This window comes from Anas platyrhynchos, chromosome 18 (assembly GCF_047663525.1).
Source record: "Anas platyrhynchos isolate ZD024472 breed Pekin duck chromosome 18, IASCAAS_PekinDuck_T2T, whole genome shotgun sequence".
Classification (NCBI taxonomy): Eukaryota; Metazoa; Chordata; class Aves; order Anseriformes; family Anatidae; genus Anas; species Anas platyrhynchos.
The window spans coordinates 13,370,334-13,397,810 of record NC_092604.1 but is presented as its reverse complement, the minus strand read 5'-3'; the positions used below and the strand labels follow the sequence as shown (position 1 = coordinate 13,397,810).

At 47.4% G+C, this 27,477-nt stretch overlaps 2 protein-coding genes across 2 annotated transcripts in view; one reads left to right on the top strand and one right to left on the bottom strand.

The window, feature by feature from the left end:
* SCAI (suppressor of cancer cell invasion) overlaps positions 1-24,894 on the bottom strand; it is a 41,914-nt gene extending 17,020 nt beyond the window's left edge. The window contains exons 1-9 of the mRNA XM_072025518.1: positions 24,853-24,894; positions 24,142-24,167; positions 12,343-12,474; positions 5,798-5,893; positions 5,081-5,167; positions 4,397-4,495; positions 2,982-3,078; positions 1,527-1,625; positions 599-751 (exon numbers count right to left, since the gene is read on the bottom strand). Coding sequence (XP_071881619.1) covers positions 599-751; positions 1,527-1,625; positions 2,982-3,078; positions 4,397-4,495; positions 5,081-5,167; positions 5,798-5,893; positions 12,343-12,474; positions 24,142-24,167; positions 24,853-24,894 — 831 coding nt within the window. The remainder of the gene's footprint in view (positions 1-598; positions 752-1,526; positions 1,626-2,981; positions 3,079-4,396; positions 4,496-5,080; positions 5,168-5,797; positions 5,894-12,342; positions 12,475-24,141; positions 24,168-24,852) is intronic.
* On the top strand, positions 24,743-26,518 carry RPL35 (ribosomal protein L35). The gene is made up of 4 exons (XM_027471059.3): positions 24,743-24,898; positions 25,133-25,269; positions 25,531-25,612; positions 26,302-26,518. Exons 1-4 carry the CDS (start codon positions 24,896-24,898, stop codon positions 26,449-26,451), a joined length of 372 nt encoding a protein of 123 aa, XP_027326860.1. The 5' UTR covers positions 24,743-24,895; the 3' UTR covers positions 26,452-26,518.
* Positions 26,519-27,477: the final 959 nt, after the last annotated feature.

The window sequence follows — 27,477 nt, the reverse complement described above, 5'->3', positions numbered from 1 at the left end:
GAGGTGTTTACAAATCAAGTGCTGGAACCCACTATGTACTGTGAATCTAGACAAAATCTGGAAGATACACAGACTGTAATTTGGATAAAACTTGCTTACCTGAAAAAAGAGCTCAGAGAAAAGTCATGATGTTTGCACAACTTCATTATCATCATCATGTAAAACACAAGACCTTGAATATCTTTTGAAAATCCCTTCCTGTCGCAACTGAAGTTGCAACAAGCTGGGGTATATCATATGAAAGCCCGAGTCAAGGTTTTTCTAGACAGCTTACAAGCCAGTCGTGCTTGAACATTGCTAAAATTGATCTGTTATATGAAAAATCATCTGTATCTACTTATTGACATGATGAATAATAAGCAATATGAGGTAAGTACCACAGGTGTAATATCTGAAAAAAACAACAAACAAACTTAAGAGGTTCTCAGAAATAAGAGACACCTTAAGTTTGCTCCCACTGCAAGCATCACTTCCAAAATACGGCAGTGATCACTTTATTGCAATCTCTAGTTTCTACTGTATGATCCAAAGGGATGTCACAGGAGGAGGGACTTTGAACTCCAAAGACACAAGCCCAAGGCCTCACAATCTCTGTTACCTGGTTATTGCAGTTCCCAATAATCAGTGCGTCTGCAAGAGCAAGCTGTCCCACTATCATTCCCTGTTCTAGCAATGGAGCTCCAGTTTCAGAAAGCCTGTTGGAGGTGATTACAATGGTGTTGTCATCATTTAAAACCATAACAGGGTCTGCCTAAAAAAACAACCAGAATAAATAAGGAATTCAATGGAATGTACAGATTTACAGTTAGAGAGAAGACTGAAGGTCTTGCCACTTACAACAAACCTTTCATAACTGAGGCAGATTTTTAAAATTAATTTGCCATGCAGATGTTTGCATGCAAGCCACACAGCAATGCCTTAGCATTTGGAAAAGAAACCGCTTTTAGAGACTTAAAGCAAATACATGGTACAAGTACTTGAGGGTACAGCAGATAGAAAAAATGTATTCCCTCAAACAACACGAACTCTGCTTCCTATCCTATAGCTTTTCTATACCTGAGGAACCAAATGCCATCAACAACCCTACAAATTGATGCAGAACAAACTACACATTCCTAGAACACAGAAAAATTGTGCACTATTTCACTACTTCTTCCCTTCCTAGAAGGAACTAGGAAGGGAGCTGAGTCAATCAATGATAATGCTGCCATCTATTCTGGCAAGACTTAAATACATAATCATGCTACACAATGATGTCTTGTACAAAAAGAGGGAAGTAGAACACTGTCTTGTTTGATAGAATAAATACATTTATTTTAACAAACTTCAGAAGTTGGTCACATTACAACTTTGCTAAGAGACACTATCAGTTAACTGCCATGATTACATTATATTTCCCAACAGCTTTTGTGTTGCCTGTGTAAAAGGCCAGTACTCCAACAAAGCACACTTTAAAACACAGTCAAAACGCCTGCAAAAAAAAAAAAACTCAACAACTGACAACTGAGAGAGACCGCTATTCTCACCTCAATAAAAGCTGCCACTTCCTGCAGAACCAGGTTCCACTCCACCTGATCTTCAGTATTAAACCGATGAGTGTAGTCTTCAATTTCATCTGACAGCTCCTGACGTAAAAAGTTCAAAGACACAGTTACTTCTTAAACTGAGAACTTCAGTAACTTCACAATTTGGTTAGCTGTGCTGGCCTTTAAGGAAAAAAAATCATTTTACTTAAGAACATATGTAGCACACTTGTGACTAACATGCTAGCCAAAGCGTGCTCTTTCAAGAGACAGAATGCCAATGTTGCATTGAGCTTTGGCAACGAAAAGTGTCTTTTCATCAGGTCCCAATGCAAAGCATATCTGGAGTTAAGTTTAGTAACTATCACACTCGCATACAGCTACAGCACTGGTTATTACCTGAATCTACGGACACACAGGACTCAAATTTAAGCTTACAAGCAACTTTAAATGCGTTGAGAAAGTGAATGGTATGGCTTTTTTAGCTGCTACTGCTAGTTCAAGTAAGCTTAGACAAAAAGACAGTAATGCAACCTACACAAAACTGTCAATGCCAGAAGTTGCTTGCATAAGGTTGTCAGAGAGGTTTGGGAAACATATGCTGTCAGGAGAAGCATACTGTTCCTTTGGTGTAGCTAAAGGGTACCTCCCAAACTCAGTTGTAACTGTTAGAATATTTTACTTGGTGTTCAAACAATACTGGCAAGTCATTGGAACATTAAGTGTCATTATTAAATGTCAGACTCACAGAGGATATTCACTGTGTTGGATGCCAGATATGCCAAAAAGGCAATGATCAACCTTGGTCAGTACTTTATTCGTTGTACCTAAAGACTTTGGTTTATATGCAGTCAGTACTTTACTCCCACAGCAGAGGCATATGCAGATTCAGCCTCTCCAATCTCATAGTAATATTTATATCCCTTAGCAAGGTTTTATTTTGATGGGTCTCTGGAAGGTGCAAAATATATTCAGGATGCGTCCTAGACATGGGACAGAGTGACAGCAGTTTGGAAAGAAGAGAAAATAAGCCCAATATCAAACTAGGAGACTCTGGCTTTCACATCCATACGGTGTCATACAGGAATGAAGATGTACTCAGAGCTACCGGATGATTCCCACACTTTCAGATTGCTAACGTGCATCTTACAGTTTATTCCCAGTAACTACATCAATTTGTAATTTTTTTCTCTAGCCAAATGTTCACATAATACTGACGTCTTTCCATAGATCAATCCACGTTATTCCTTCCTTCTGCGGCATCCAACACACAATCAAAATAAATTAAAAAAAAAAAAAAAAAAAAAAAAGCTATGTTGTAGCAGCAGCAAACATCATAGATGTAATGAGTGATATTTCAGATGAAATAGACTATATTATAGATTCCTTAATTAGGTAAAAAAGCCTTTAATGAACAGCAGCCTCCCACCCACCACCTTTATCATCATTTTAACATACCTTTACAAGGTCCTTTACTACATCCATTTTGTTGAGCAAGAGACAAACCACTATAAACCTTGCATAGTAACGCAGCTTCTTAACCACTAATTCAGGCCTAAACACAACAACAAAAACAGCACAGTCAAGTTTGAGATTAAAATACAATATAGATAGGCAACTGGGGAGCCAGGGTAAGGGAGAGGAGGAAGTTAAGATCAGAAAGAGATCAAACACACTGCAAATCAGGAATTCTAACTGAATTCATGTAGACATCAACAGGTACCTGGCTCAGTTTATTTACATTGAATACAGATACAAAAATCAAGAAAACCCCTTTCCTCACAGGCTCCTTACACAAGAAGAGGCATGGGAATCAGTTATAATAGCTGTCTTTAAGCCTTTTGACAGTTCATGGGCAGTATCTGACCCCATGGCATCAGATGAGTACCACAGCTGGCTCAGAGTTCACCCACCTGGGACAACTTAAGAGACCTGCAAGTCAGCATAGCCTGTAATTACTTAACCACTTCCAAAACTGCCTGACAGCATCTAGAAACATGCTTGCTCAGTCCTACCTTGTCTGGAACCGCTCAAGCACTCAGACTGAAATTGAGAGATTTTTAAGAGAGAAGATAATAGGAACAACAGATACCAGAGCAGAGCAACTTTCATCTTTTTGTGGCACGTAGATACGTTTAGAAATCTGCAAGACTACAGAAGTGCAAAGAAGTCCAGAGATCCTTGAATACCTTGCAAGAAAGTCCCTCACTAAACCTTCTGCGTTATCTTGATGATAATTTCAGATAATTTCTTCTTTACCTTTAATTTGATAATGGAACCCAGGTTTACTCTCTAGAACATATTATCAGGATCCAGAATTGAGTTTTCTAGCTATTCTTACTTATATCTATGTTCTTGGCAGTCAGTCAGCTTGGCACTGCCACAACACATCCCTCTTCTGAGTACACCTTTGTTGGTACCGTGTCTTAAAGGAAGATGTTATGCCTTCTTAAGCTCTTGGACCTTGTCCCAGTTAGTTACAGAGGGCTGTTGTACAGCAGTACCAAATGACGCTCCCCCAAAATGCCAGATTAGAAACAAACAGTTCCTCTGCTTCAGCCCAACTGATTTATCTTGCAGGTGCAGCATACTAGGTCCCAGCACTGCCACTGTGCAGGACTCAAAATGACAAAAACCTTCAGGCTAATAGCTTTCTAGCCAGGACCACACAATAGAATATTCTTCCAGTCATCCTGAAAAGCTCTTCTTTATACTGGGGTTTTTAATCATTGCAAAAGGGTTGGAAAGAAACTTCCTCCAAAAACATTGATTTCATCTCAGTTTTGATCCTACAGTTAATTATTTGCTACTTTCATACACCGTTCTAGCCTTGGGGAAGAAAAAAAAAAAGGAGTGCATGCATTCAGACATACCTGTCTTCTTTGTTGACTTGGGAGTAGTATGACCTCTGCCTAATTGCCGAATAGAAGGAGAAAGCTTCATTGAGATAGCTGGTTTCTGAAGTGCGCAAGCTGTAGAGGAAGAATCAGATTAGCTCACTGCTTCAGTTGAAAATCCATGCCAAACCCTCCCTTTCTGCCCCCTCAACCATCTTGTGCATCAATGGCAAAAATCCCTCCTCAAATAACATTGTATGAAAGCCAGACTCTTGTTCTTTGTGCATGCTGGGAGTACAGATTTCAGAGCTTGGATTCCATTTCTGAAAACAATCAAATCTGCCTGCCTTGTGCCCACATGTACAGGTGACAGGTTAATTCATGGTTAAAGGAACATTAAGCTCCCAAACTTATAAATCACACTTTTGCACAAGAGTCAAATGTAGCACATGTGGAAGACTTAAAGACACTTCTGAGGGAGGAGATAACTCCTTAGGCAGGATCAGTGTGACTCTAGCAGTATCATATCAGGCTCACAGGTGCCTTTCTGTGCAGCACCCCATGCAGTCCCAAGTGCCTTCTCATTCACAAACAGACATCACAACTCAACTGACATTCATTTCTACCTCAGCAGGCTCCTGACTGAGTATCCAGATAACTGGCATGGAACTGCCACTAACACTGCATTTCCCTAGCGAATCCTTTTCTGTGCTTACTTACTAATAATGGTAATAGAGCTGCCCAATCTTGGAAGCAATTTCCCCAATTTGCCACCGCTTCAACCCATACCGATTGTCCAATACTTGTCTATTTCGCAAGAGAGAAAAGAAAGATTAAAAGGCATTCCGGAATTTCTCAGAACATCACACCAGACAAGACAAAGAGCCGCTGTAGGGCCAAACTCAGCTTTCATTCCTGGTGTGGCATTCCCAGTAGCAGTCCCTCACAGAGCCAACAGCACTGCATACACACACCAGAACAAGGACCATTTATGTTGCAAAAACTTGCAAGAGCTAGACATAAGTATGTTGCACAAAATACACAAAACAAAAAGGTCACCACTTCCCAGGAGAACACTCAACTACACAGCCAACATAAGGTGTGAAAGATCGGAGCCCACACTGCAGCAAGACGCTTCACACCACTCCAGATGGGTTCTGCACTGCAGAAGCCACCATCCCAGCTTCTCCTTGGCAATATATTAAAGCAACATGCATTCAAGTAGAGCAAAAGGTTTTGTTCAAAAATAAAATGATAACTCTGTAACATTTTAATTCATTAGACTGTGAGCACTCCAGGAAGTGACTGTTCCCTCCCTTCATGCTTGAATAACAGTGAAATCGCAGTCTTAACTGGGGCCCCTAGGCATACCGTAATACCAGAGATTAAAGTTGCATTTAAATCCATAGAAAACAGTTGTCTACAACATTCCCTTACCGATGCTGCTGTTGGAATTTCCAGAGTTTGGTATAAACATCAAATGTTCGCCCGAAATAGGATTGCCACTGCTTTTGCCCATACTGAGGTAAATCCCTGCAACAGACAAGCGACAAACACAGAGTTACTGAGTAGACTCCAGTCAACCCAGCATGACGGCAGCGTATTTGAATCCGTGTCAGAATAGCTTTGTTCAGAATTGACTTGAAATATTTTCAAGCTCTGCCTGCACCCAGAACTCCAAGAAGCACGATTCCTACCATTTTTCAAAACCTGTTCTAACCGGAATCCCCAAGGAAATGCTGTTTGGCTTGTAGGAAGTACACATACCAAGATCTGGCCATATTATCCCCAACACATTTACCCCCAAAACAGCCAGGCTGCATATTCATTTAACATGTGTACAAGAAAAGACTGTATGCACATATATGAGAAAGAAGCATGCGTGGGCATGAAGAAATTCTCCAGTCTTTTCTCCTAGCTATGGCTTCCTACTTCCAGCTGAATTCCCTAGTCACTTTTCAAATGAAAAAAGAATTGAAGTTATTTAACAGAGGTCCCAGGCATTTTGCAAATGTTCCGAATGATTGCATAAAGGTAATCACTGTCTGGGGATACAGAGAGACAATGTCATAAATTGCCCTGGTTTTACAGATTCCATCCAAAACAGGACAACGCTGTAATGTTAAAATGAAGGTACGCAGCTTAACCATAAGTGGCTGAGGGAAAACTTTTCCTGCTAAGACAATAACCCACCCTTCATATGTGCGAACTGTAATTCAGTCACTCATTCGAAGAACAGCAGAATTACTCGAACCATTCCAGTGTCTATCAGCAGCCAACACCCCCCGTCCTTCACACCCTACCTGAGGTCCCGTGTCCAGCTACAAACCCGACCGGCCAACAGCCCCGACCCAGCTGACCCCTTGGGAAAGGCTGACTGTCCGGGGTGAGTTGTGCCCCACAGCTTCCACCAGTTACACAGGCAGACGTTCACTTTGAAGTTAGCTATGAAATGTATGGTGTATTTACGATGCATTCGTGCCGTATTTATTACGGCCATACGATACCCTGAGCACATGGGCCTGTTCTCTCCAGATGTACCTGGAATGCCAGAGTGGCTTCTCCAACACGCAGAATGGCAGCAGATGGAAGCAGTACTCCCATGAGTGAGCTCACATGAGTCAAGTGATTGGATATGTACCAAAAGCATTGGTACAGTCTGAGGAGTAACATGGAATCCATGCTCACCCCATAAACATGCCTTTATCAAGGCTCCTCAGTGCCAACAGGCTCTCAACAACATTAGCAGAATAGGCCTACAGTCAACCCAAAGAACAGATGACCATGTTCCTACATGCATTTTTCCACACGTGATTGAAAACATCTTACTGTCTTGCTAAGAGAAATATTTTCATTGGTTACATGCACAGAAAGCTAAACTGGACTCTTGCCCATAATAAAAAGAAAAAGAAATTAAAAAACACTACCCAAGAGCAAGCAGAATAATCTAATGGTAATTAGTTCACTTAGACTCATTTAGATCAATAATATTTCTTGCTACTCGTTAAGAAAACTTCCTTTTTTAGATGGATGAGGCTGCTCGCTGTTTCAGAACCAGACCCCATAACATCATCCATAAATCAGCTGTGCGAGTGTCACCCAGCCCAGCAAGCAATACAGATGCTCACGGCTAACATGCACTGGGTCAGGTTACATCACCCGAGCAACATTTGTCACCCTCTAACTCACACTTAGTGAGAGGTTGGAACCCAGGACTGTCTTTTCCATGTTGGTCTCCAGTGCAGAGACGTTAGTCGAGCCACTGAACTCCCCTTGCGTACATTCATTCAAGTTCTAAGCTGTATTCCCCCCACCTCCACCCCACAACGATGTAGTCCTAAGGATCTTAGCTTTAAATACAGACGCTCTTAATGCTAGTAGAAGGCCTTCATCTGGGAGTTATTTGAGCCTTGGAACAAATGCAACGGAGGAGACCAAAGCCCATCAGTCTCACTGAATGCACGTTGCTTACAGAGTATCCTGAAGCTGAGGTATACAACCCTACACGGAACTGGAATCACTTGTTCAAGATGGCATAATCTGTCATTTGATTCCAGAACTATTCCTTCAGGGAATGCTCTCTCAGATCACCGGGCTGCTTCATGCACCATCCAAAACCTCAGTCTTCAGCAGACTTGCAGGCAAAAGCAGCATACTTCACCTCCAAGCCTGGGATGTCCAGACTGCTGCCAAACCATTCCAAACCACACCACATCCTCTGGAAGAGGGAGACAGGCAAAGCAGCACACCACAATTTCCAGAGAAAAAAATTGTGGTGCATTTTTGCTAACTGGAATTGCTTTAACAGCACCCTGGGTAGAAAAGTAAATTAATATTCTTTTGCTCATCAGCCAACTATACTTCCCACACAGCTTGAGGGGACCTAGCTTAGCTACTATATGCAAAATGAATCTGTTATCTGCTATGACACTTACCAACCCAGAAAAGCCATTCCAGTACCTGCTGCTGCTATTCTATGGAGATGCCAAGGTAGTATTTTATTTTTTTAAAAAAGGATCATCTCAAACTGCTCGACATCTTGGAACATACTTTGGTGTAGCAAGGGGTAAACAGGAGCATAAGCATGTGCTTCAGGACACCAACACAATATACGTCTTCATCCAAATACAGATTGATACAAAACCACATACATTTACATCATTTACTGCAGTGAAACATTCACCACTTTCTATTGTAGTAATATATGCAAAGCATTGTAGTAATAAATGCAAACATTACAGCTAAACAAAGTTAATAATTTGTCCAAATACATGACTAAGATATATTGCAAGCTTTGATATAGCAGGAGGTAATGTTAAATTTAATTAGCATGTCCACAAGTTTCAATGTTTGTGGGTTTTGAGAGTTAGAAAAAATAAAAATAAAAAAAATAAGATACAAACTGATAATTTAAATTAAAAAAAAAAAAGGAAAAAAAAAGTTCAATTACACTGACTTAATGACTAAATTAGTAAATTGACTCCAAGTATTAATTTGAGCTTTCTAGGCAAAGTTGCTTAGGACATTTGAGCAGAGGTCTGACATAAGGAGAGACGAAGGTGCACCCTTCCTCCCTTGAATACTGGGAAGAAGCAGGTATTTGCACAAATTAAGAAACAAACATCTGTTTGCTGATGATGCTTATGAATATATCCCACTTCAGTAAGCTAAAACGTTCTTTGTACCTCACCTGACATCTTCCCTCATGCAACTGACTCCTCTTATTTTGCACCTTCCTGAGCATTCCCCTGAAGCCCAGTTCAACTCGCTGTGCTGCATTAGTTTGGAATATGTGAAAACCCATGGTATTTTAAAAAGCTGTTAGTGCAGCGTACATATGTTTGGCCATTGCTGTCCACGGTCACTGCGGGGTGTCCACACGTATATTTCTCAAGCTTTATGCTCGCCTAATTGCAGCTGGCATAGCTGCACAATACCATGCGATTCCTCAGCTCCCCAGGGAACAGGAAAGATCTCCATGGAAACAGACAGTAGCACTTGTTCTTTTGATAGTATTCTGACATGGCTGTAATAACACTTCATTTATGACAATACATTACCATGGTTCCATCACAGATTTTTGCAGACAAGCCCTGCCATTGCTACCATCCATTTTCCTTCCCATTTGCTGTTCTGTGTTCTAATCACGCGTGTTGCTCCCGTGTACCAAGAAATTTTGCTGTGAGAAAGCAGACGGCATAAGCAAGAGAGGACATTTAGTGCACAGCTTCTTTAATGAGACCAGAGGATCTGCCTTATTTGGTGGGAAGTAATAGCCCAAAAGAATTTTAAAGACTCAGTTGACTGCAAAGTGGATCATTAGCACAGCTCCTCCCACCGACGGAGGCAGGGAATATATGATCCAGAAGTAACTACACACCCAAATTGAAAGCAAAAGACCTACAGCATAGCAAGACATGTTGCTGCTCTCAGATCTAGAGAAGGATAAAAGCCATACACAGAGAAAAAGGCAAGGGCTCCCTCTTCCAGGGTGTGCTTGGCTCGGGACGCTGGGTATGGACCAAGCAGCAGTAGGGGCACTCACTCGTGCCGTTACTGATCATGACCAGCTTCAGAGGAGGGACAACGGGGCAGCAAGAAGCCACCCACGTGCAGAGGGACTGGAGATGCTCTGATTTAGGTCAGTCCTGTTCAGACACGGACAAGGATCACCCACACCTCGTCACAACGGCCTCCAGCAACACATGGAGACTTTCTGACGTTTTCATATTACAATATTCCAAAGTGACACGAACACAAGACCTCCCGTGTTGTGAAAGGATGGGTTTCTCACCCCGGGCACAGAAGGCTGGTTCCCTTACCACAGGGGAGTGGCTGATGGGTAAATCCCACGGAGGGTTTTATCCAGTATTGCTGCATAGTCTTAGCAAAGACCAGCACTGCTCCTGTGCTTGTCATTCGTTTTCTGTCAGAAGTTTGTTCCAGCCGTGCTGTTGGCAGAAGCCAGATAGCACAGGAAAGCAATTAAAGGTGCTGAGACTTGTTTGGCCAGCACCTCGTGGGAGTTGTCACACAGGGACACAGCTCACAGAGACACAAAGACACTGAGGAAGTCCTAGAGGCTCAGCAGCACACTTGTTCAAAAAGAAGGTTACAGCAAGTTTAACATTCAGAGCTTCAAACACGTTCACAGTTTTGACAGGTGATAAAAAGGACAATTTCCTTTTATGTTCATATGCTTGTAGTAATTACAGGCTCCTATGCCCAGAACCCAGACAGCAGTGGGATAACGGGGTTTCAGCACAGCGTTCCCCTGGCCTCTACCAACCCACAAAGGCAAGCACACCAGCACAGCACGCAGTCGCCGGCCTCACCGCCGCAGGTGGTGTGAGAAGCCAGCGTGAGGCAGGGCTACAGCCCGCTGCTTTACCTGAAGCTAGCAGGGTCCTGTTGTTTCTACATCAGCAGCATCTCGTAGAACTAAGAGGTTCGATTTGCATCTTACTGCAAGTCTGAGAAATGAACAACTAAATACTACCAGCTCTTTCCGTGAGAGGACAGCAGTCACGATTCTTGCAGCCAACACAATGAGTAACAAGACTTTGTAGTCTGGGGAAGTACAGTACATGTGGAAAGTCTCGTTTAAGTTTCAAGCTTCTCTATGACACTGAACACACCGAAGCACTTTCTAGCATCAAAAAGAAAATAACAGGTGATAGCACACCGTGAAAAGCTTCTTTGTAACTCACTCCCTCTACACATTTCCAGGAGAAAAACAAGTGGGAGTGGGGAAAGGAGGAGAAAGAGAAACTGCAACACACTTCATTAACAGTTGTTTATAACTTATAGCTCGTCCAAAACCAGGTATAGATACTAGGAAGACAACCTCCTTCCTAAGTTATTCTAGGGGGTATGGTCACAAAAGGACGGTATCACTGGCAGTGTGAGCATGAAGTATACTTTGGAGCAGCAACCTTGGCAGATTATCATATGTTTTCCTCAAATGCTGTATTTGGCATCTGTATTGGGAAGAGAGGAAGGAAATGCTACTGAAACAAAGACGTGGCAGGCTGAGCCCTTGCATTTTTGGCAGCAGCAATAGCTAAGCAGCTGCCAACACAGCTATAGGCTCGGTTCCCTGCAGCTGAAGTGCCCAGAGGAGATTTTGGGAAGGAAATCATTGCTCTCCTCTCCCTCCCCCACCACATTTTTTTTTCCCATGAAACATGTTAGGGAAAAGAGAACGGCATCAAATACAGCAGCAAAGGCTACCATCATCTTCAAAACAGAAGAGGGCAGGCAGGTATCAATGTATTTATTATGCTAAAAGGAAAAGCAAGCAACTGGACTAAGAATCAGGATACTTGCCAAGTCCTTTCCAGGTGAACTCTCCAGAACAGAATAAGCATTAACAGAGGAGATACCTGAAGGCTGCTTTACCCAGCTGTAGCCATAGGAATCACAGGCCTTGTAGGTGAAATGGCAGTGAAGTTTGGTGCAAGAAGCACCTACGTTAGCTGTGCCAAGTTACAGCAAGGACAAAGGCAGCTTCCCATTCTAGGACGTTTTTATTTTCACACAGGAGAGCTGGCTGCTGAAGGCCATCTCTCTATTTTTTATTGCCCAAATCCCACCCAAATTTTCTATCTTTTGTCTGGATAAGAAGGTTTCTTTTTGTCAAAATACCATGGATGCACACGGAAACTATATCTATCTGGTAATCCAATAAAGGTACTAATTCTGCCCCAAAGGAACAGACAGAACGGCTGTAAGTACTCTGCCTTCTTTGTGATCTGCACCCGAACAACATGCAAACAGACCATGCAAACTTCTACAGACATTCTTACATATATGGTCCAAAACTAGCCCTACACAGGTGCACGCTGCTCTCTCCTAAACAAACTTGCTAGTTTTGAGATGAAAATGCTAGTTGTATATCTTACTTCACATTCCCTCACATACTCAAGTGCATGTTCCAACGCTTTTCTGAAGGAATACTACCAAATGTGCAATGCACTAACCTTAAGCCATTGAAGAGCTGTTTAGATTTATCCAACAAGTAGCAAAAGTCTGTAACTGTTTTCCTCTCTGCCTGAGGAATATCATCTTCAGCTCCTCCTGATGACATGATTTCTTTTAGGGCAAACTCAGTCCTATGAAGAAGAAAATAGACATATCACTCAGCAATTGAGGGCTACTGTGAACTCACCCAGATTAGATGCATGTTCCACGGGGATGGTGACAACGAGCATGCAATGCTCCCTTGGGTGACTCTTCTTAAGACTCATTAAAAGCAACATCTGAGAATCAAAGCACGGGACTTATTACTTCACAATGCACTAGATAACAGCACAAAATTAAAAATAGAATTGGCACAAGAGTCATAAAATAACTGAGGACTGTATTCACAAACACAAAAATGCCAGCAAAAGGATGTTAACATAAACATTTGAGTTTCATACTTGGACAAAGACATCTCTGAATTTGCCTTACTGCAGAGGTGTTTATCCTGCAGCCATGTTTACAGTTCTGTTTATATTTCATTTTCATTCTGGAACTGTTGAAAACTGTAGTTTGCTAGTTGCTATTGCTGCAACACACCAGTTTTAGACAAACTGGTAAAAAAGAAAACTCTGCTTCCTCTCTACTTCCTCGTGACTGTTTAGTTCCATGGCTTGCACTGCCCACAATTATATCTGAAAATCTATTTTTACTGTTCGTGTGAGCAAGATGTCATACTGTAAACAAAATAAAATAAGACATAACACAGATATTCCTAGTACTGAACAAGTAAGGGAATAGGAAAGCCTGTAAAGGCAGAGAGGCTTTTACAATCTGACTTGAAACATACATACACATAAAGTTAACCTTCCACATGCCACACGTCACAACAGCAGCAACAAAACATCCTCTAAAAACGGCTGCGAGGTCATCTTGGGCTCTTCTGTGCTCTCTAAGAAATGTAGTGCAAGATAATCACACCTCTAACTGGGCAAATGCAGAGCTTTTACTTTCAGTGACTTCTCTACCAGATCTGGTAAGCACTTTTGTTAGGTAATGATTTTCCATTTGTGCAGAAGCTCTGTTTGGATGTTATTTGCATAAATAATTACCCCCAAATCCCAACTCAAGACAGAAAATGGCAGAGCTAACTTCTCACAGTCATTGGAAAGTACCCGCAAGTATCTTTCTCCACTTGCCATGATAAACCTTCCCAATCACCAAACAGGCTTCAGAAACGCTTCCCTGAGCGGGCATTTCGTGCCTACCAAATTCAGGAGATCACAGCAGCTCCTTCCAGTTTGGGGGGCTGGCAGTGAGTGCGCACTGCTGGCCAAGCAATTCGGTCATTCCCAGGGTAGACGAGATGCAGACACATTCACCTGGGTTTTACACACCCACGTGGCAGTGCACAGGGCACCACTGCAGGAGCACAGGGTGCTGCACACCGGCTGCCTGCTGGAGAGCTCCAGAAAAAGGAAGTTTCTGCTCACCGTCAGGGGACCGCGACATGGGTGAGGATGGGTGCCAGACAACGTATGAGTTCACACATACCAACCAGATGCCGAAACCTGTTGGTATAGGTCCAGCAAAGCAGGACGTGAATATCACAAAGCACCGGCCTGCGTCTGAGACCTCTGCGCCTGTGACCACACAGCACCAAACACAACAGCCAGCACTCAGAGCACCAACACACGACACCAAAGGGAGCAATGAGAGCTGAAAAACAGACGTCAGAAGCAGCCAGGAGGTGATGCAAGAATTTCAGGAAGAGGGACAATACCCCAGTTTCACGTGTTCTGCAGCAAGCTTGACCTAAATCCTGCGGCGAGGCCCCTGGGCTCTGCAGCGCTCCGCTGGGGACGGTCGCACGCTCTAGAGCGACTGCAGACAGATCTCTAAAAAGGAGGGGTTGCTTAAATGGCTCAGTATGTTTCAGACAGTCAGTATATCATTCCCCACATTTAATTTAATGGTACAGTCAGTTTTATCGTATGCTACCTTTAAATTACACCACTCATCTACCCCAGCCATCGCTAACATTGGCCAGCTGGATCTGTGTTCGCCCTGCAGCAGGCGAGTAAAACCAAGCGCGGCCCTCACACCAGAGTCGCCAGGCCCTCTGCAAGCAGGGCTGCTTATGCAATCACTAAAAGATAAGCCAGCAAATTCCCTGCCTGCTGCTCTGAAAGGTATCAGGCGGCAGACAAAATACTTGCAGAGAAACCATGAAAAGCCGGGGGAGAACAAAAAATGGGAATGAAGGAAGGAAGGAAAAAAAGCCTTTTTGGATTGTAGACAGTTAAGATGTACTTCGAAAGCCTATGCTCAGCCCTGCCAGTTCCTAATGATTTAGCATATTCTAATTTGTGCAAAGTCAGAAGAACTGCAGGGGAGTTGGGAGGATGAGGGGGAGAAAGGGAGAGATTCCCCAGCTGAAAACAAAACATTTTGGAGAATGTTCTGGATGTTCAGCTTCACGATATCGCTACTGGCACAAGGGTTTGGACTTCTTCCTGAAGCAGAGGCCAAAGCACCTTTTCTGCTTATTGAGCAAAACGTCTGTAAGCACAGGAGCAAGCAGCACTGCGAAGGGATGAGGAGCGAGGGGCAGGCTCACCACTGCCCCGCCACCACCTAGTGTCAGGAAAACAGCCAGCCTTACCCGAGAGCCTTCCAGCCAACATGACAAACTAGTTCTGGAGTCTGTGATTTTGTTGTTTCACACAATCCAGACCCCGTGTCCATCGGGCAGCCCCCGGAGCAGCACGGCCACGGCTCCTTCCTGGCCACAGGCACCCCAGGCTGCGGGCAGGCTTCCTCCAGAGGGCTCTGGGCAGAGGTCTGTGAGGAACCAGGAACAGCCTGATCCATAGCGTGACTTGGAAAAATCCCCATCTGCCAGCTGTTCAGACATGCATAACCTAACTTCAGGAACATCTGTCAAACATTTTGAGGTATTCCTCTCACCCGACCTTAATCATTACCTAGTGAGACGAGCACAAGAATTTATCTCATTTTCTACTGATGCTTTTAGGAGAGAGGTGACCAGAAGACTTAGAAGTTGATCTAAGACATGAGAACAAACGGGTAGGGCTCAGGTGTTTATAACAAGCTATTTCATTAGTACATAATCCATTAAACACAGAAGTCTCAACGTGCCCTATTTGGTTCAGGTTATTTTATAATGAAACAGCCAAATCACAGTTAAAAGGAGAATGAAACCGAACTGAAGTTATCCACACAATCCCAAAACCACCAATGACCTAAAGATGCAAAAATAATCGCCCATGGGCCAGAACAGACACAGCAGACACAACACCTCTGTGGGAAGAGGAGCAAGCACGTCCCAGGTATCACTGCTGGACGGTGCCTGCGGAGGAGCTCAAGTTTCACCCCTGTGCAGGATAATTAAAGGCACATTTTGGCTCTGCCACATATTGCATCCACAAAACCAGAGTACTTCTAAACCACCCGCTGCATTTACAGATGGACATGGTACAGTGGAAAGTCCTCCTGAATTTCCTTGAGGATAAGCTTAAGGAGTAAGATAAGGCTTGCTCAGGACGGACAGGCTTCTTACTTGCTGTGCATCAAACCTATCTTCACGGTGATTGTAAAAAATACCACACAGAAGTGACATTACCAAAACATTCGGACTGAGCCACATAATGGGCAAGCAGAGTCTTCCTTCCAGGAAAAAAATAATGGAAAAAGAAATACGGATTTCAACCAAGAAAGAAGTAGAAGCAGAGAAAAAATAAGTGCAGTTGTAAGAAACATGACAATTTCCATCTGTGAGGTATCTTTAAAAAAGCTGCTAGAAGGTAATTTTTTCCACAGATCCCAGGTTCAAAGCAACATTTTGGTTACAGGCACGAGCTGAGTACTGCTGCAATTTAAACCCCAGCTTCACTCAGCCACAGCATGTGCCTGAATATGAAGAGAAGAAGGGAAGGGAAGATGGACAGAAAAAGGGAAATGAGCAGTTCAGTGGCAGGAGAAGCTGGCTTTTCCTTTGTGATCAGGAAGAAAAATCAGGTTAGTTATCTCACGCACTGGTTTTGGCTTCTCATGCACCAGAGAGGGTGGCATTTGGTGCTGTACAAAGAAAGAACGAGGATCACAGCAGCGCAGGAAAGGAGGAGGTCTTCCCTGCCTTAAAGACTGTGTTGTAATGCAGCAGCACCACAGACAGAAAATTATTATTAGAAACAGCAAGTGGCACAGCAAAGGGAGGAAGATAGCTACTGACATCGCCGTTTCCTCAGGGACTGCTGAGCTACAAACGACAAAAATAAATAAAATGCAACCAGCACTATATCCCCAACGTAGACCTCTCCTCCATTCGAGGAGTAACCCACAGATCCATGCTCCTCTTCTGCAGACAGACGGTTGTCCCAGTTTTCTAAGCCTAGCTATATTAGAAATATCACCTACTTATGTTTTTGTTCTTGTGTTTGATGTTTTTTGTTTTCTTTCACACAAAAGAAACCACTGGGCTGTTCTGCACATTGCTTGGTTTTTATTCAAGTAGCACATTTTAGAATGATGCTGCTGGGAAAAAAATATATATATATAAAAATGTGGATATAGGCAGGTGGGTAGGTATGCTAGAGTCTGCAGAAGGAGACTCTGAAACATTGATTTAAGACTTAAAATAAGACAGAAAAATGTGATTTTCAGCAGAAGTTGTTATTCTCTCCAAGGTTTTGCCAACTCCTCAGGCTAAAGAAGGCAGAAAATTTGCGCTAGCCAAACACCGCACTTCACATGCCAGGTTCTTTCCACCACGCTCTCAGAATGCACAATTCCAGGTTTGCTCAGCACAACACGTTGTTATATTGTGCAAATTCATCCCACTGCAGCATGGAGAATAGAAGAGAAGAGCTTACGGGCATCCCAGAGAACGCCAAGACCATGCAGAGCATTTGGAGCTGCAAGGCAGCAGGAGGAGGAGGGCTTGGATGGGAAACGGATGAAAGCTTCACGATGCTTGCAAGCAGTTTTTAAAGTTATGTGTCACTTATATCACACACATTTCCACTTCCCTGTGGTTTGCTGTCTTTTGGCTAAGGTTTTCCAGGCTCGGTTGGAAAGGAAAAAGTCTGCTCAAGTCAACGGCACGCACTGCCAACCAGCCCTACACTCGGACTGCAGCTTGCAAAGCAAGGCTTGCTTTGTGCATGGTGGGAGAGCACCTGCTTCACAGAAACCAAGCTGACAACGACAGTCAGGCACAGGTATGTTAAACAAGGGCGCTATGTGCACATCCCCTTAGCCAGGGTTCTTGCTCAGGCAGGGTAACTAACCTGGGATTCACCTGGTAGGACAGGGCGCTCACAGCCTCACGCCCGGCACTCGCTGCGGAACGAGCGGTGACACTCGGGGACGGTGCCGGGACGGTGCCAGGACCTGGGCAAACTGCTGAGCACCGGCACGCAGAGAGGGGAGGGCCCCGGAGCTGCACAGGCAGGGTGGGCTGCACGAGGCGCATCCACCTCCTGGTGTCTCCTTTGCCAGGACATTGCAAATGCCCAGCTGCCTCCCAGCACAGCTCCCCACAGGAACGCTTACGGGATAAGAGCCAAGAATGTCCAATAGCCGTTTTTTAGCTTTACCTACTTCATTTAAATGGTCAATTGAAAAAAAAAAAAAAACTCCTCGCTAGACATCAGCCTTAGACTTAAAACTCTCGCCCTGTACTAGAAGCACAACCTCGTGACACAGCCTTTACCTGCACGTCTCTCCTGGAGCACAGGCACAGATACTTCACATACGTGATGTGCAACCTGTCCTCCTTACTTCAAATCAGAGGAATTTAGCCCTAAAGCTTTAGGCATTTATACTTCAAACCATCACTTTCATTAAAAAATCCTATTATTTCCTAAGTATAGGCACAAATACATCTTTCAGAAACAACCCTTCCTAAAAGCTGAACACATCGCTCGTGTGGCAAGTGACTCCATGCACCTTCCCTGCACTGATCTCGGGGGAGCTTCAGCCTTTCAGATTAAGTCTGGATGTTGAATATTCCCACTATGCAGAGAAACATTTATTACAGCCCAGAAATGTGATCAATATGACCCAGGGAAGCTTTGTGGCAAAAATTAGAACAAGAATCTATTTTATTTCAGGCTCCAGCTGTTTTGATTACCGAGCTTTCGACTCTGTCCCTTAAATACCCCCCACAGGAGCTTCAGCACAGGGCAGCAGATGCAAGGCCAGCAGGGCAGCTCAGGGCGGTCAGTCTGGGGAACAGGAATAAGAGGGAGAAGAGCAACATCTTATGGCAAAGCTGCTGCTGGAGTTTTGCTCAGCCCCACACCTGATGGCAGCAGGCTGTACACCAAGCAGTGAGCAGGGCTGGGCTGGCCGTCCTGATTAACCCTGAGCCTGAGCATCAGAGCTTGCATTTCTGCAACAGATGCAACATGAAACAGCAAACTGCCATACAAACAGCACGTCCTAAACTCTTGCTGATCTGGAGTTTCACTGCTTGCACCGAATACAAATGGCCCGGGGTTTACAGTTGAGGCTCTGATTAATATTCAGATGCTGGAGTCAAGCAGGAAATATAATCATGTGCTTAGACAAGTGAGCTAATGATAAGAGTAAGTTATGGTTGCATCCTGATTCCCAGCTTCATGGCCAGTTTTACCATTTTAATCAAGAAAGCACAGCAGAGAAATATAAACTGCTTTTCAAACGCTTCCCACTCCTTGCTCAGAGATGCAAGTAATAACCAAAAAGCAAAAGCAAATAAACTTTCTACATCTATCTTGTTGAAACAGGAACTTCCCCAGACCAAGGCATTATTAGAACTGCTCTCCGCAGAAACTGCCGGTGGAATTCTGTTTCTAATCATTCTAATCTGTCAGGACTTGAAAGGTTTCTAACCTTGAGTCAGAGAGACCGGCTCTCTCTTCACTTTCCATCCTGAAACATCTCCCACAGCATCACTGCCCAGAGGGACTGCAATATAAAGCCAGACACCCTGCAGGAATTAATTTGCTAATAAGAAATAGATAACAGACAAAACTAAGCTCTCGATCACTCATACCCAAAGCCTGGTACCATCACAGCCCGAGTCTCTACCAACAAAGGTCTGATCCGCTGTCCCTGACTCCCAGATCAGATCCCAGCACCGTTCTGGATCCAGAAAGCTCCACAGCTCTCGCTAGATGCTGCTGAAATATGGTGCTGGGCTCCTGACAGCCCACTAACTGCCTGTTAAAAGGAGAAGACAGATGCCAAGAATCCTCCTCGTGCCTTGCTCTGAGCAGCTGGTTGTGGCACCCTCCCTGCTGAGAGCTTCCCTCTGAAAAACCAAACCGAACCACTGCAGCTGACAGCAGTGCCCATCGTAAGGAAAAAATCAATCCCGCCCCTGCATTATGCCAACGTCCTTTCCCATTTCATCCTTTAAGGAAAAACAAACAAACAATCACTGCTCTACAATAGACGGACCAGCCCCACTCTGCTGCCGCTGGCCAGCAGAAATGTATTTGTGCCTCTGTCAAGAGACGTCTACCTTTGCTACTTGCCTCTCTCCTTCTACAGACTGGCACACTCGCCTCTTGTGTTTTCTTTCAAAGCTACGCTGCACGTTTTTGGAAAACCATCTGTGTGTTTCCACGTACTCTGCTCAGAGCGCTAGTCCTGACGGAGTTGCAGACAACACAAAATTAATTAGAACCCAGATTCATTCTTCTTGCCAGAATACCTAATTCTCTGCTGAGCGCCACCGTCCCCAGCTTCCTGAGAGGCCGCCCGGTTCTGTGCAAGATCCACTTTTCACATCAGTAAACGCGTGTCCCCACGTGCCCCCGCTCACACGCCCAGAGGCTTCACAGCTCGCTGGTGCCAGCACTGCAGGGGAGCGGCGAGGGGCAGGCATCCACCACAGCCAGTGAGGGCAGGCAGGGACACCTCAGGTACAGCGGCTTGATAAAGAAATATCAGGAAAAAAATACCAATTCCTTTATCCCTCCAAGGTTTGTAGTAGAAGTTGGAAGCCAACAGAGCCATTTCTCGTCCCCAGCCACTGCTGGCCCCAGGGCACGGCCACCAGCAGGCTGGGGGTGCGGGGCCAGCAGCCTCTCCTGAATTCACTCCAGGCCGACTCACTTCAAATACGCACGACACAACATCACCATGGGATGCGTATGTGGCCCTTTTCAACTAACTGCATAACACGCAACTTTTGCTTCTCTTCTTTATGCTCCTGCCACTCGCAATCTGTTCCATGTTTGTCCGCTCCGTGCCCTCTGTGATCCCCCTTTCGCTACAGCTCACGACCTTCTGCGTAGGGGATGAACAAAGGGCAAAGCCCCAAAAGCCACCCCGGTTGGCTCTCTGCTCTTGGCCTGCCTTAACCAGCTTGCAGCTGAAAACGAGCCTGAGCTCAAAGTCAGGCTGGAGCAGAGCTGCTGGGTCACCGGCATCCAGGAATCCCAGGAGATGGTTCAGAAGCAGCGTGGAAGAGGACGCACCTACTGCCCACATCCACGTCTAATTCAAATCGTGACTCTGCAGTGGTGCCTGCATCCCACCTACGTGGTGCTGAGCAGTCATTTGCTCTGTATGAAAGAGCAGGAGGAAAAAAGAACATCAGGCTAGCCTACTCTTGGCAGGGGTGGGAGGGGAAGAGGAGAGAGAGAAAAACACCATCAGCTGCAGCGGGTTGAGCTGTGTGTATTTACATTTCACAAGCTCAACTATTTAGTGGTTTATTTACACACAATGTGCTTGGAGCAGCTAAAATGCCAGTTGTGTTTTATCTTGATTTGGTGGCAACGCGCATAAAGCCACAAAATCATCGGAAGAGCCTGGAAATGAGACGTGAACCTCGCACATCTGGAAAAGCACGCAAGCCACTGCGAGAAGGGAGGAGGATTTTGGAAGCACAGGCACAGCGAGGGCTGAAATGCATCAGCTATGACCAGACACCGAAATACAGCCCAGGGACTCAAAGGCAGCTCCAGGGTCCCAGCAGAGCAGGGCTGCGGGGCTGCGCAGCCCCACGCTGCCCCTCCATATTGCAGCGAGCGGGGAGCTGCAGCCAGCTCCATTTTATGCACACTCGATGGCAAGGAGCCAACACAACTGTTGACTGAGCCAAAGCTGGGCCCCCTTGAACTAAGCCATCACCTAAAGCAGTGTGGAAAAGCACATGCCTCTCGCTTCTACGGCGGCCAAGTTCCTGAAAAGCATCCGAGCTACACGATAATTTTTTTGCTTGAGTCAGAAAACGACCGATGTTTTAACTCCTTTATACACGCTCCTAATTCAAAGCAGAAAGGTTGCCATGCGATGGGACCTGATGTCAATGCGGTGCAGAGACTCAGGAGACCTCTGTAGGGCAAGCCTTTTACTAGATAGCCCAAATGGCAGCTGGGGCCAGCATCGGCCCGGAGGGCAGGACTCATCACATGCCCCATCTTGTTTGCATTCTTGGCCAAGGTGTCAGTGGCTGCTTTCCAACAGGATCCTCACCCTGACAGGAGAGAATGCAGCACAAGCTCAGGAAAGCTTTTTGGTCAGCTCAGTTCTCCTCCTCCCTCCACGGTGGTGTTTGGCAGTAAGCTGCCAGCACACACAGGAACTGCATGGAGAGCGTCACCACTCCGGGAATTCACCCTGCAGAGCAGAGACGCTCCTGGACCATCACTCCACCACAAGGCAGAGAAATCCCTCTGATGATTTCTACCTTAATTATATAAAAAATTGAGTTCCTAGTCTGTGTTCCATTATAATAATAGCAATAATTAAAAATCCTTCAAGCGAGGAGTCCTCCAAACCTGCTGCTCCATCCAGGCTTTCTGGCATCACACACTTCCTTTCTTGACTGATGTCCCGAGGGAGCCAGACTGATGGTTTTTCTACTCTATTCCTGTTGCAGGACTGCACTGTGCTCTCTCAGCACATGTAAACTGCTAGGTAATATTTGTGTTGGCGACTAACACACATACTTTATAGAAACAGACCTCTATTTGACCCTCCATGCAGCTCCCACGTACAACTTCGTGCACTCCTTTACACAGCCTTCCTCTGCTGCAGCACATACCCCGTTCCATAGCCCTGTTTCCAGCCTCTTTAAAAACTGCATATCCAGAATAGGGCTTATGTGCTTACAGAGAGCAGCCTGGCTGTAAGAGCCAAGCCTGCAGAACGTTCTTAGGCAAGAATACCAAAGAAAACGAGTGCAAAAATTGCCTGCAGAAGTCCTGGTTTTCCTCCTGCACAGCTCGCTCCAGCTAAACATTTCTATGAAAAGAACCACCAAGAGTTCTGTGAAAAAAAGACACCAACACAGATTTCTGTGATAAAACCGATGGCTGTGTTCTGCTTTTTTTTTTTCCTTCCAAATACTGCCTAGATAGCTAAGACTTCACTGCAACATCACTTCCGAACAGACTTTCACACCAGAACTCTTCCTTCTGGCCTCAAAGTCACCATACATGGCAAAAGACAAGCCAAAGCAACACGTCCAGATGATCAGATTCATCTCCATTGTTCATTTACGCTGCTGTTTATCAACGACTCCTTTTAAAGCCAGCAGAGCTAAATCGGAGTAGAACCGAAGTGAAGGAGCAGCATGTGCGGGCTGCACAGGGCGAGCACAGCGGTGACTTTCAGCCTTTTACCAGGAGCAGATCTAGCTTCTCAGGTGGCCACTGCAAACAACCACAGGGTGCTACCGCCTGCCAGCTTCTCACAGTTTAACATACAACTCACCGCAAGCGGCCGTCTGTGTGAGAAAACCTCCCGTGTCCATAAGGGACACGGATAACTGGGTGACTTTTGTCTGTGCGTTGTACCTGTGCTTCAAAATACAGCAACGATGGCAACTGCCTCCATAAGGCAATAATATCTTTTTCCTCTCCATACGGTTTCTGTGAATAATTGCTGTTACATTTTCTGGAGCGCAGTACCTGGCTATGAGGTTTGTGTTTGCTGTCTGCAGTATTCTGGCAGCCCAGACTGACTGGCAGATTATATTCCTTGCTTGTCATTAAGCAGCTCATTATTATTTTTTAACAAACATAATCCAGTTTAGCAAAATATCTGAGAGCAGACTGGCTGATCCAGCTCCAGCAAGCAGCGGGGCCACGGCTCAGGGCAGGGGTCACGCTTCTGCACCGCTCCCGGAGCTGTCACACCCCGGGGGTCTCCCGGGGTCTCCATGCAGCCACCTCAGCCGCAGGTCTCGTTGCCGATCGCCCCCCGGGCCCCCCCCGGGGCTGTCCCCCGCCGCGGCCGGCACGGTGTGAGGGCAGCCGCCCGTTGGGAGCCGTGCTCAGCCCGGCCGTGCCGGCAGCCCGCGGGCCCACAGCGGCTCCGCACCCAGAGCCGCGGCCGGGCCCGGGCAGCTCCCGCAGCCCCCGCTGCTCTCCGGTACCGGCTCCGCTCTGCAGGCGGGGGCTGCAGCTGCCCAACCGCGGCACCGAGCCCAGCCCAGGCGCTGCCGGTGCCGTGCTCCGCTCCTGGCCGCTGCCCGCAGCCTTCATGGGGCCGCCAGGACCAGAACCGGTACCGGGCAGCACGGCGGGGGCACGAGGGCACAGGCGGCCCCCACCGGGCCCGGAGCCCCCCCGGTTCCTCAGCGCCCGCCAAGCCCCGGGGGGGGGCAGCGGGCACCGGGCGCGGCGCTGTCACGGCCGCAGCGCGCCCCGCGCCTCACGGGGCCGGCCCCGCACCTGCCGCCGCCTCACCTGGGCCGGGCCTCGGCCCGCGGCGGGGGGCGCGGGGACCCCGGCACGGCCCTGCCCGGCCCCACGCCGCCGCCGCTCTGCCCCCCCCGCCGCCCCGCGCACCTGGAGCCGCGCCGCTGCCGGTGCCGCTGTCAGTGCCGTGCCCGTGCCCGTGCCGGTGCCGGGCGGGCGCCGCCGCCCCCAGCCCCGCTCGGCTCCGGCCGCGGCCGCCCAGCTCCGGGGCGCGGAGCGCGGCTGCCGCCTGCCGCCGCTCGGGGCCGGGCTGGCCCCGCCCCCCCAACCCCATTGGCCGAGCGCCCCGGCCGGCGGCGGAGCGGCGCGCGCTGATTGGCCCCGCGGGACGTCAGTCAGCGGCGCGCCTCAGCCCCCCCGCGGGGCCGGGCTCGGCGAGCGGCGGCGCCACCGCGCGGGGAGGCGGCGCGGCCACACACGGGGCCGGCCCCGCGCCGCTCCGCCACCGGCACCGGCACCGGCCCCGGCCCTCGCTGCGCCCCGCCCGGTCCCCATCCCCGGCCCCGCCGCGATGTCCGCCCCCCGCCCGCTCTCCCGTCCCCGCCGCCCCCGGGCTTTGGCCGCCGCACCTCGGCCCGCTCCGCGCCGCCGGCTCCGTGGTGCTGCGGGGCAGGCTCGAGGCGGGGCGGCGGGGCGGCCTGCCAGCCCGCTACCGGCGCCCAGCCCCGCCGCCGCCCCCCGCCCTCCGCGGCCGGTTCCACGGCGCAGCCCGCGGGGGTGCGGCGCGGCTCGGGAACCCCCCCCCGCCCCCCCCGGCCATTGGTAGGCGCCGGGCCGAGGCCCCTCCCCCCCGCCCCGCGCCCCTTCCGGCCCTTCCGCCCGAGCCGCCGCCGCCGCCGCCATCATGGTGAGCGCCCCGCGCCGCCGCCATCCGCCACCATCCGCCACCATCCGCGCCGCCACCGCCACCACGAGCCGCGGCACGGCGGCTCCGCGCGCTGCGGGCCCGGCCCGGCCTCGCTGGGGGGGGGGAGGAGCGGGGGCTGGGGGCGGATGGGCCGGGGAGGGCACCGGGGGGATCCGGGGGGGATCCGGGGGGGGGGGCCCTGACGCGCCGTGACCGGGTGTCCGCCGCCCGCAGGCCAAGATCAAGGCCCGGGACCTGCGGGGGAAGAAGAAGGAGGAGCTGCTGAAGCAGCTGGACGACCTCAAGGTGGAGCTGTCCCAGCTGCGCGTGGCCAAGGTGACGGGCGGCGCCGCCTCCAAGCTCTCCAAGATGTAAGCGGGGCCGGGACGGGGCTGGGGGCCGGGGGGGACCGGCAGGGACCGGCTGCGGGCCGGAGGGGAGCGTCTGGGTTCGGGGCGTGGGCGCTGAGGGGAGGCCTGCTGGGCGCTGTGCTGCAGGGCAGGCACGGTGCGGGCTGTGGGGTTGTCCAATGTCTGCCTCATGTTTACCACACAGCGCTGGTTGTGTAAACCCGTGGTGTTTGTCCCTCGGTGTGTTCTGAGACATCCTCTTCTTTTTCTTTCCGCCTGCAGCCGTGTGGTGCGCAAATCCATTGCTAGAGTCTTAACTGTGATCAACCAGACTCAGAAGGAGAACTTGAGAAAGTTTTACAAGGTAAGTCCAAGCTTCCTACGCGGTGACTTCCGTTATTCTCAAACACTGACAATTTAGAAGCATTCTAACTATAGATTCTTACTTGTGAAGTTTAAAACATAAGGGAAAAAATGTTCATGTACGTATAGGTTAAAGTTTGCTAATAATGGTTCATATTAAAACACTATTAAGAGAATAACCAGAATTCTGTAAGCCCAGTGTGAGTATGTTTTGGCAGAAGAGTTTTCTGGGCAGCACCCTTTCTCTGAAACTCTAGTATATTTTCTAGATGATGCAGTTCCCAGAAATGCAGATACTCTGCTTGCTAAATCTTAATTAAGTTGCAGGTGAGTGAGCAATTCTCTTGCTCAGCACATTCCTGTAGTTTTTAGAATGCTACTTGTTAGGGATTTGGATTGGTTAGAATGGGACAAGAAAATTTCAAAAGGTCTTGGGAAATTGGGACTCATATGATCGATTACTTACCTCTAACCTGAGTGAAGGTTAGTAGAGCTGGTACAAAAGTTGGTATCAACCCCTGCTTCCCAGCGGAGAGAAATTCTATAAGCTTCTAGACTGTAATGATAGTTCTAGTAAAAACAAGCTTAAAGCACTGCTGCTAATGTTTTTGTCAGTAACTCAGCTCATTGTGAGCTCATTGATCTGTGTTGCAGTCTTTAAACTCAACTGTTGTATGTTTTTGAAAATAGGGCAAAAAGTACAAGCCTCTGGATCTGCGGCCAAAGAAGACTCGTGCCATGCGACGCAGGTTAAACAAGCACGAAGAAAATCTGAAGACCAAGAAACAGCAGCGAAAAGAACGCTTGTACCCTATGCGGAAATACGCCATCAAGGCATAAAACTGCAGTGTACTGAAAGTTCTTAATTATATTGGGCATGTCTCATTAAATAGAACTTTGTTTGGAAGGTGTTGGTGGTCTTTCGAGTAGCAGTTAGATAAAGATGTCATCACCTTTATGGAGAGAAATCAGAGGATTCACAGAAAACTTGTTTCAGCTTTTATCGGTAATGAATATGCTAATAGCTTGCAATTATCTTTTCTCTGTGAAGAGCAGGTAAATGAGTACAGATCCGCGGAGCTGGCACAGAACCCGTTAAATGATTTATTTTTCCGTCCCTTGCTGGAGTTCTTTGGAACCCAGAGTTGTGATTCTGAAGGCCTTTTTTGGTTCTGATGTAGTGAAGAGTTGCACAGAGCAGTCCAAGCGTTACTGATGTAGTGATGGTTTGTGTCAGTATAGCTGATGTATTCTAACACCAGAAATTCTCTACCCAGCAGGGAGTCCTTACACACAATTGGATCCAGATTCCGTTCAGGGAAAAGATCTTAATTCTGCTCGCTGAACTCAGCGTAGATCTGAAGGATTTTTAAGCCTCAAGCAAATTGTAACCAGAGAGAGGTCTAATTACGTGTGGTAAAGTGAATTTCCCATATATTGAGATTCTGTGGGGGATGCTTTACGATGATGCTAATGCTGGCTGTCTGACGGCTTCATTAAGGGCCGAATGCAGACCTGGACGGGATGGTAGTGCCTCCTTGGCAGTGGAGGAGGTGCAGCCTGACAGCTCCGGCCCTGGCCCCGCAAGGGACCAGGCTGCTGAAGCACGCTGTAAGGTTGGAGCATTGAGCTGTGGCTCCTGTGGGCTAATACGTTACCTAAATAGGTGCAGTGTTACAAAATGCTTTGCTTACTGATCCTGAACACCCTGCAGTGGCCAGCAGTAGCCTGTTCTGGAGAAGCACGAGCTTCTCACCCAGCACACATGGCCCTCCAGAAGAAAAACAAGCAGACCACTGCGAGGATGCAGATCTGCACATTTCTGTCCCAGAAGCCTGATGCAGTTGGGTTACAGATTGTCAACAT

What these genes read in the sequence shown, in the direction of transcription:
- RPL35 (XM_027471059.3), top strand. An exon ending in GCCTCCAAGCTCTCCAAGAT is followed by an intron (nt 25,270 to 25,530) that starts GTAAGCGGGGCC and finishes TTCCGCCTGCAG; the next exon opens with CCGTGTGGTGCGCAAATCCA. An exon ending in ACTTGAGAAAGTTTTACAAG is followed by an intron (nt 25,613 to 26,301) that starts GTAAGTCCAAGC and finishes TTTTGAAAATAG; the next exon opens with GGCAAAAAGTACAAGCCTCT.